Raw genomic sequence first — 10,016 nt, forward strand, 5'->3', positions numbered from 1 at the left:
ATTATTATTATTAATATTATTATTATTATTATTATTATTATTATTATTATTATTATTATTATTATTATTATTATTATTATGTAAATTTAAAAAAAAAAAAAAAAAAAAAACAAGAACTCAACTTTCATCTTCTTTGTAACACTCCCCTTCAATACCCCACCCCCGACACTCCATTTCTTCATGTTCTTCATACCCCCATCCTGTTTCTTCGTCTTCTTTGTAACTCCCCTCCTACCAAGTCCTAATTGATCCAAAACTTCATCTTTCGACAATCAAAAAGGGTTCAAGATTGATGAACAATTTTGGTTCTTAGCCAAGTATTCCATGTCATGCGAATATCATTAATGCTATTTCTGAATTTGGGACTGTTTGTGCCATTTCTGTTGACTTTTTGAGTAAAAAATTGAGAATTTGGGAGTTTTGGGATTTTGAATTTTGGTTAATGTGAAAGAATTTGGATTCAAGATTTTGTGTATTAATGGATTTTTGTGATCATATACTTATATTTAGTCCACTGTTGGATTTGCTCAAGTTAATTCAAGTCAATTTTTAATTTGATAAAGAAAAAAAAACTCACTAAAAAATTTGTAACAATGAAAAGAAAACTCACTGAAAAGCTTACAACAATGGATCTTGTTTCTATTTCAGAACTTAAAGTTTGAATCATTTTTGCAAAGTGTGTTTAACTTTGATCTGTTTTAGAATCCCTTTTGGATGAAATGGCAGTTTATGGGGCTTGAATTTGAGTTCTTGATTTCTTTCTTTGAATCCATTGTTAGTTTGAATCAATTTTTGCAAAGTTTGTTCAGCTTTGATTGTTTATGAAGTTCCTATTGGATGAAATAACAGTTTCTTTGAAATCGCATATTCAAAAAAGGAAAAGAAAGGAATGGGGGTGAGGAGGTGAGGGTGGGGACGGTGGAGAAGAGTTTAGGGTCTAAAGTAAGTTTTGATGACAAGTTGAGGAGGGATTTGATGTATTTTCTCTAATAAATATACATCACTTAGATATTATATACATGTTGTTGGGTTTATATAAAAAAAATTATATACATTATCGTGGATTTTACATTTTTTTCGTTCGAATTTGACTAGGTGAAACACATAAATGATTTCTTTCAGTAATAAATATACATAACTTAGATATTATATACATGTTGGTGTGTTTTTATATAAAAATATATACATTATTGTGGATTTTAGTGTTTTTCATTCGAATTTGAGTGGTTTTTATTAGACCATATACATATCAGTGTGTTGAATATATGTTCAATCCTAAATGTTTTCAATTTATATACACAACATTTCTGTGTATAGTAACAATATACATAACATTTTATATTTATACTTAGTTCAACTAATATAGCAATGTACAGTGTAATAATATACTGATAATTACTCATAATAATATTTTTGTGTTTTTAGAGGCATGTACATTATGAATATTTTTTTTACAGAATTTGAAATACAGAATAAAAAAAGTCCCTCCCCATTTATTGCATTTCGGTAATTCATATAATCGCGATTTTGGATCAGATATCACAAACTATATTGGCGAAGAAGTTTAAAATCTTCACCGACAATCATTTTTTGGGTCATTTCTTGACAAGACTCAGTGTAACTTTCAGGAACAAATTTTAAAATGTTTGCTCATGATTGAGATAAAGCAAGATAATTCGAATAAAAACATGTTCTTATAAAAGGGACTCTGCTTAAGTTTTCTATATTTGAGTTTGCATCTAATTATCGATCTTAAATACATTGGTTACATCGAGGATCATCTGTATCCTGACTCATCTAAGTCTATTTTGATGGAAAAGTACTTTTGAAATGTCAATAATTCAGTTAAAAAATTAAATTTTGTTTAGTGTTTTAAAATGAAAACCTTCGACAATAATACGGATGCTTTATGTACTTTCTAGTCGAGTCATTCCCCTTGACTCTTAGAAGATGTACTTTCTACAATCTCTTTTTTGAATTTTCGTTTATAAAAAAACTCCTATTAAAAAAAAAAAAAAATTTGAATAATGAATGTGTGCTAAAGAAAATAAATGAAAAATCTTTTCGATTTTATTTTTTTTTTGAGAAATGAGTGCAACACTTTACATATGTCACAATTACGCGATGCAATTATTAGCAGATCAAATTTCTTGATGGTTGAAGACGACCGATATGAACAATTTTCATGGAAGAAAAGCTCGTTCCAGAAGCTTTTGACAACAGACGATAAGATTTCTTTGTTGAAAAACAGCTATACCAGATAGGAAGAATGCCCCATGTGTTGAATGTGCAAATGTAGTTCAGAGGTTGACGACACGATAGTTGAGTGGATGGAATATGAATGCTTTAAACACTTTTATTTGTTATTATTGTACAAAATTATTCTAATATTTTATGTCTTAAATGTTATCTTTATTTTTCGTGTGTTGCATGATTTTTTATTTTGATAGTCTGTTATTTTTAAAAGGCTAAATACATATACAGACCCCTTAACTATTCGATTTTTTCCGCATAGATACCTCAACTAAGTCATGTACCTATTGAATCCTTTACTCCTTCACAAAATGTGTCAATTGAGCTCAATCGCTGACATGACGTGTCATGTATAATGCACTCTCCCAAGGGAGAGTGAGAAACCATAATTAATTTAAAATAATTAAACATACAATTTCAACCAATAAAAAAAAAATACATTAAAAGAATTTTTTAAAAAAAAAAAGAAAAAATAACCGTTATCTTCTTCTCCATATCTTCTCTCCATCAATGGCTTCTTTAAAAACCATTCATTTATAAATTGAGTGAGGAACCACTATTAATCAACATAATTAAACATAAAAAAACATCAACCAACAAAAAAAACACAATAAAAAAAAAATAAAAAAAAAAAAAAATAGTCATCATCTTCTTCTCCATTAATGGTTTCTTTAAAAATCAATCATATATAAATTGAGTGAGAAACCATAATTAATGGCTTCTCCATATCTTCTTCTCCATTAATGACTTTTTTAAAAAACACATTGAAGAAATTAAAAAAAATATATATAAGATACAATTTTTTTTTTTTACTTTCTATGTTCAATCCGCAAAGGGGAGGGGTTGTTCAATCGACGAAGGGGGTGATGGTGTTTGGAAGAGAAAGACTGCTGGGGATAGGGGAGGGGTTCGTGTTTGGAAGAGAAGGGATACGGGGGAAGGAGCTGGAGGGGGTGATTTATTAGTTTATTTATTTTTAATTTAAATTTATTAAAAAAATATTTTTATAATTTATTTTAAATTAAAATGCCACATGTCGTTATTTAATTCGTTAATTCGCCACATCATCAGCGTCTGTATTACACGCATTTTATATTTTTTGCCACATCAACAAATTGGACTCAATTGAAACCATTTGTGAAGGAGCAAAGGGTTCAATAGGTACCTGACTTAATTGAAGTGTCTACACCGGAAAAGTAAAATAGTTCAGGAATCTATACATGTATTCCATCTTTTTAAAAGGATATGTACATATAATTTTTGCGACATGTATATGATTTTAATCTGTATATATTTGTAAGTCATGTTTTTAAAAATTATATAACCAGCATTCAAGGTATGTAGATGTAAATATTATTTTATGTAAATATTATTTTATGTAAGAGAGAAAGGTGCGAAAAACATTTGTATTTTGCCTAAATTTACAGTTGCACATACTAAACTTTGCGGAAATCCTATGACTCCCCTAGATCTTTTTTTTTCATTTTTAAATGACATATATCTGCCCACTTGAATCACTTATTCAATCACCCAAAAGGCGGTCATTCACACGCGACCTTTCAATGAATAATTAATCCTCTTAATTTCAACTTTTACTATTCAAAATCTCACCATGATAATATCTCAGGGTTATATAATTAGAATTTAAAACATAATTAAGAGGAATAATTATTTATTGATAGGTCGCATGAGAATCACCGCCCTTTGAGACTGAATAAGTGGTTTAAGTGAGTAGATATATATGCCATTTAAATACGAAAAAAAAAAGTCTAGGGAATCATAAGACTCCCATAAAATTCAGTATGCGCAACTGCAAATTTAGGCAAAGTACAGATATTTTTCAGACTATTATCCCTTTATATAATGTATGTATATGAAAGTTCTTTTTGAAAGGTATCTGCTTATATACAGTTATCTTATATGTATATAACTAGATAGGTATGCCCGTGCTTTGCATGGACCCAACGCGTAATTTTACTATGATCCTAATTTTTACTATGATCCTAATGTAATAATCAGGTTGCATATAAAGATCAATATAAAGTAACTGTTGCACGCTATATCAAATAAATAGATTTGAATATACCACAATATCACTATCATGAACATATCATAAGACCCCAAATGTATGTTTTCACAATATTACTGTGAAAACGAAGACAGTAGTGGTTAAAGTTCCCAGAAGACGTATACATACTGGAAAATTGCAAGTACTACACGAACACCAATCTCACTTTCCAAGGACTACACAAGAGAACACAAATCTCACTATCTACTTTTGAAGAGGGTACCACTGTCCTCAGCCCATTAGCACATTATATAGTACACTTGCAATTTGATAGATCTTAGCCATCTCCTCTCTAATAATGTAAAGTCAACCAGTAATTAAGTGAACAATGGTATGCCCTCCAGATAGTGACAACAATAAAAGGAAATAAATTAATTTTGGTACACATGGGAGGCCATATCACAGCATACTGGGAATCAGTTGAATAATACAGATACCGGCTAAAATGTGAAAAAATCCATAATATGTTTTAGAGGGAGCCTATTGTAAAATATAGAGATATAGTCCATCGCAACGAACCTACTTAAGTCTCTTGACGTCAACTTGTAAAAAATCCTCTCATGTATGGCTTATACCAGATAGAAGCAGCAGAGTACATTTAAGGGGGTTTTATAAGAAAGATGAAACCACAAAGTTTAACTTGAATATGATGTTTCTACCCTTTCAAGTCTATGAAGACAGATAAAGAAAGGATCAAATTACTTCATCCAATCCTACCAAGATGTTATGAAAAGAAGAAGGCAGTAAGGAAGAAAGAGAAGCATATAATTAGCCTTAGGTATCATTGATAAGAGAAAAAATCTCAAGGAAGAAAAAAATGTTTTTCCTAGAATGCTTGTGCATTGACAAGGAAAAACAAATCATCATGCAACATACTTTGGGATGATAAATTTTACAGGTAAATTAATTCAAGAAGTAACACTGTGATTAAGAGTTCTAAGACCTTCAAAAAATTTAAAACAAAGCAAATTAATCATCTGGAAGATTATTAATGTTTTACCTAGGAGCATATTTTAACACCGAAAATCAATTGCTCTATAGAGGTTCAGCCTATTGGTGGAAGGGAAATAACAAAGAAAATCATATTCCAAATCCTTTACTTCACTCTGCTGCAGTTTGTCGGCAGAATATATTGGGTATGTTGGTGGTGGTGATGGTGGTGGTAATAGTGATGTTCTAGCCAGCTTGCGCGCACTCCGACTAATTTTACTGAATACTGGTCAACTCCTACCAGAAATAAATATGAGGTAATTCTATCCATTGAAGCTAGAAAATATGGAAAGAAATCACCCAGCATTTTAGTTTTCGTTGGGATTTGAACCTGAAACCTCATGGTACTCAACACACTTCATTGACCACTTCGTCATAACTCGGAGTGCAATCCAGTATCAACTGTTTCATAACCACAAGGAGCTCTGATAAAACCAATAGAAATTCTCTCTAAAAGCACAACAATAGCTGACAAGAAAAACAGATTCGCGCTGCAACCACATTGGCAAGTTACAAACCATGACACAGAAATGTGTAATCCCCAGCAGCTCATGCGACACGTATCTAGCTTACAAAGAATGGGTTAAAATTAGAGGGATCACAGGTAAAGGTGCACCTTTTTTAACAATACCTTGACAATATCAAGCCTGCGATGCAAGCGATACCAATCATTTTCCGATAAAGACTGGGCACCAGGATAACCAGCTTTAACCAACAACTGAACAGCAGCATCGCAGTCTTCATCATTCTGTAAATCTGCAAGCTCTGAGTGGACTTCTGCAGCAATTTCTCGAGAGGCTTTTGGAACGTCTGGCTTCTCATAAATATACCTTAAACATTAGACAGAATTTATTATGTGAGTTGGAAGATATCAAACCTTATACTGATGGGAGAAAAAATGTTCTTCCGAAATCTGAAGAAAAGAAAGTAAATCTGAAAGAAGAAAGCAAGCTAATCTGAAAGAAGAAAGAAGGATTTTTCTACAACTATGCAGAGTACTTATGATACATTGTAAAATTACATTTTTACCCTCATAACTGATATGGATAACAACTCTGCCCTTGATGGTCCTAATGCTCTCCTTTCTATATAGTAGAATTTGTACAAGAATATTTGGACAAAAAGTAGACTCAGTCAGTGGCAACCAGACTCACTTCAAGGAGGTTTAAAATATAAAATCCCCAGTTACCTTTTTTTAACCCTGAATAAGGCCAAGAGTTGCCATCTATCGATGCTCAGCAACCCCTTAGCCTGCCTAGCATAGAGCTGGGATGTGTAAACGCTCTAACAAAACCCATGTTATATGACTCATGGAAGCTAGATTATCTTCCATTTGGTTGACTTCCCTGAAGCAATGATTAATAATAACACCATATATGCCAGTGTACCAAAATTTCTAATCTTACTAACTGATTTCATAATCCTTCAAAAAGTGGACCAACTTTCATTAATGCACTTTCAAAGGAGTAGGGAATAAATTCTACAATGATGAGATTGTGGCATTGTTAATGCACCATCTAAGATCAAAAAGGAAAGCTTTTGTTTCTATGTACTGTGTTGCTAATGCCACTTCCAAGTGGAACGACGAAAGGGTATAATACAGTTTCCTGGAGAATCTTTTACTAAGCCACCCCCCTCCATTAGAGTTACCCACACAAGATCCATCAGAGTTTATCTTGATAAAAAGGATTGAGGATTCAAGCCACTATACTGGAAAGGCGATTGCAACTGATAAATAAGTTGAGTTTCATGAGTTTCAACAAATTCTTTCAGTTTTCTAAAATGCTAAGATTTGTGGAAGTTTTCCTAGTCAATTGGCAAATGTTAAATGAAATGAGGGAAATAGATCTAATGGTGAAAGGTCTTTCACAGGGTTCTGTTGGGCTTAGCCAACCCAATATACCCTTGCATCGTCTCTTTTGGACCAAGACGGCACGGTTTTCTCCAAAAGGCCTTCACTGAATGTGGGAAATTGATAGAAAACTATGTTTCCTCGGTAACTTTAAAGTCTAATAAGTTTGCTCCCTGAATATTCTTCCTCCATCAAATTTCCAGAAAATCATAGAAAATGGATGCAACATTAATGCTAGTGGTCGGTGCTCAACTGTAGGAATGCCTCATGGAATGAAATCTTTTGTTCTTAATAGGACTCGACATGTCAATAGGATGACAAAAGCGGAGAAATATGAAGATTCTGTACCTTTCCATGCGAAACTAATGCAAACTGTAGCTAATTTTGTAGGATAAGCAAAAATCAGCAGGGAGGACATGCTTCAAGCTACCTCAGTACCAAACAAATCAATAACATTAGAACAAACCCAAAAACATTAGTTAGTTATACAATTTAAGATTAAAAAGTTGACAACCTTACCAGGAAAACAGAATGAAAAGCTTTGGAAACACGAAATTCATACTGATAATACTATCGAGAATCTGTTGGTACATTTTCTGAAGGTTAAGAGACTCGTCAATGTTATTATACTACCATTTCGTAAGTATAAGTTGATCTCAAGACATCCCATGCAGCCATAAACTCATTACGCATCCTTCTAGTAGCCTCGTGCTCAAATGAACCACCACGAGCACAAAGTAAGCTGTCAACCTGTCTTGATCCAAAGCAATAATAACAGATGAAGAAAACACACCTAAAACATCTTATGTTGAGAAGTATGATCCAGATTAAGAGAGGAAGAAACACGCTGACTACGTGCTTCAGCTGAGCATGCTATTCAAAGATCAAAATTTTCGTTATGTACTGTTTTGTTTAGATTACTTATGTCTTGCATTTAAAGAGTTCTATATGATTGGTAACTGTTTCATTACTCAACATCTCCACAATCAAATGATAGTACTCTAAAGTGAAATAGAAGTGTTATTAGAAGGATATGCATATCCTTAAATAGATAGTCAAGGTAGCTAGTAGCTACTGGTGTACTTTCCAGAAAGAATCAGTTAAACAACTACACTATAGCACATGCTTTATGAATCCAAAATACATCCTAATTTTGATATTTTAGTTCTTCCGCAACAGGTATCAAAATCATGGACTTGAGCGTCTAAAGAGTTTACGGTTCTGATCTTGATGGATACTAAAGTTGAATGTGTACAAAGTAAAATGGCCTTTTAGCCTCTTTTGTTACGTCAGGGAAGGGAAACCGTTGCTAACCAATGGACCACCAAAGATAGTACATATGTCAATGATGCGGACTGAATAATGACCAAGGAAGTCAACAAAGCTGAGCATCTCACATCATAATCTTACAAAACAACAACATACCGAGTGTATTCCCACATAGTGGGGTCTGGCATAATCTTACAAAACGCTCTTTAAAAAAAATTGGTAAATGGCTATTCCTACAATAAGGTAATAACAACATTATCTGATCAGTAGAATAGTCCTCCAAGCATGCCAATCACAGCTAGGATGGTAATGAATTATAGTCCACAACATCAAATTCACGTCCGTGGAAGCAAAGGTGGATCCGGACAGAGAGTTTGGCAGATTTTGCATTTGACCAATAATTCCTCGGTTACCAGCAATAACATTGACAACAAACTGGCGCTATCGATGGCTACAAAACCAAAATATCAAATGTAGTGCTCGGTATCTAAATCACGGGTGCGTATGATGTACAAAATCTCCAAGTGAGAACACTTCAATCATTGAGTGAAATCATCTGAACAACATATGAATAAAAATAAGGCACAAACAATGATAAATATGGTCTTCCCCTTTTGCTGTTGAATATGGGAGTTAAATTGAAAAGCAGCTTTTTCTATTCCATACAACCCAGTCTAAATCTACAAAGAGCTCATTAGATATATTTCTCCGGTTCTCTTTTTTACGTGAGATAGTTCACTTAAAACAGACAATTAGGTGTAGGATTGAAAGTGACTTGGCACAGAACTCTTAAGTGTGAACTCTAGCATTCAGGGAGAACATCCTTTTGACATTTTATATGAATATTTTAACCTGATCATTCGGTCTAGACCACAACCCATCCAACCTCCTTTTAACAGGACAAACAAATTCCAGAAAAGCCGTGGGTTTTTTTCGTGGGGTGTGGAGAAAGAATAGGAACACTAAAGAACTCTTTTTCTCAGAAGTATAAAAATGTATGTTGCTTGTTACTAACACTAACAATAGTCAGAATTTGCTTTCCCAGGTAAATTTAGTCAAAGGTACATAATAATTCAGTCCAATGGGCCATTTCAATTCAGTGCAAGTTGTTTCAGGAGTTGGCACAACGTTGAGTTTTAAATGAGCAGTAATTACATGCTTACATGTTTATATAACTAACAAATCTCAGCAGACTTCAGAACGCAGCAACTATTAAAAGTATTGTTGAAGCTAAACAAGCAGATGGCAATCATCCTGTTCCAAACCTAGAGTTTCAATATATAGTTATTTATAAAGCCAAATTAGACCTATAACAGAGACATGCTACCAATTCATTCAGAAGCTGTCAAAGGTTTTGGATACAAATGACGTTTATGCATAATTCATAGATATACTTGGAGACTGAATACTTAACAGAGACAGGCAGAAGTGCTGCAAAGGATACAAGCTCGGGAAGAGGTGAAGCTGCTGTCACAATCCAAAGCAGGTGTATTCTCAGACCATCTCAAAGGGTTCGCAGTTAAGTTTGCAACAAAGCATCGTGAGGAGACTGAAGAAATATATGCTATTAACTGCAACGGTTCC

General features: G+C 33.3%; 1 protein-coding gene across 4 annotated transcripts; it reads right to left on the reverse strand.

Annotated features, from left to right (window-relative positions):
- Nucleotides 1–4,336: 4,336 nt before the first annotated feature.
- Nucleotides 4,337–10,016, reverse strand: LOC107838882 (tRNA dimethylallyltransferase 9). Of its 4 annotated transcripts, none has more exons than XM_047397416.1 (4): nucleotides 9,877–10,016; nucleotides 7,512–8,988; nucleotides 5,943–6,141; nucleotides 4,337–5,802 (listed from the first exon to the last, which is right to left on the reverse strand). In XM_047397416.1, the coding sequence occupies exons 2-4, from the start codon at nucleotides 7,579–7,581 to the stop codon at nucleotides 5,685–5,687; spliced, it is 387 nt and encodes a 128-aa protein (XP_047253372.1). In that variant the 5' UTR covers nucleotides 7,582–8,988; nucleotides 9,877–10,016; the 3' UTR covers nucleotides 4,337–5,684. The 4 variants fall into 4 exon arrangements, with proteins under 4 accessions (XP_047253372.1, XP_047253370.1, XP_016537623.2 ...); XM_047397414.1 differs by having other exon boundaries at nucleotides 9,847–10,016; XM_016682137.2 differs by having other exon boundaries at nucleotides 7,512–7,589; nucleotides 7,683–10,016.

The sequence above is a fragment of the Capsicum annuum genome, chromosome 1 (genome assembly GCF_002878395.1).
Source record: "Capsicum annuum cultivar UCD-10X-F1 chromosome 1, UCD10Xv1.1, whole genome shotgun sequence".
Lineage (NCBI taxonomy): Eukaryota > Viridiplantae > Streptophyta > Magnoliopsida > Solanales > Solanaceae > Capsicum > Capsicum annuum.

Bases quoted from the DNA above. Each gene is read 5' to 3' on its own strand.
- LOC107838882 (XM_047397416.1), bottom strand. From the start codon at position 7,581: ATGTCCTCCCTGCTGATTTTTGCTTATCCTACAAAATTAGCTACAGTT. The intron at 6,142-7,511 runs GTACAGAATCTT...CTAATGTTTAAG, and splicing joins CATTAGTTTCGCATGGAAAG to GTATATTTATGAGAAGCCAG. The intron at 5,803-5,942 runs GTATTGTTAAAA...ATGTGGTTGCAG, and splicing joins GCAGGCTTGATATTGTCAAG to CGCGAATCTGTTTTTCTTGT.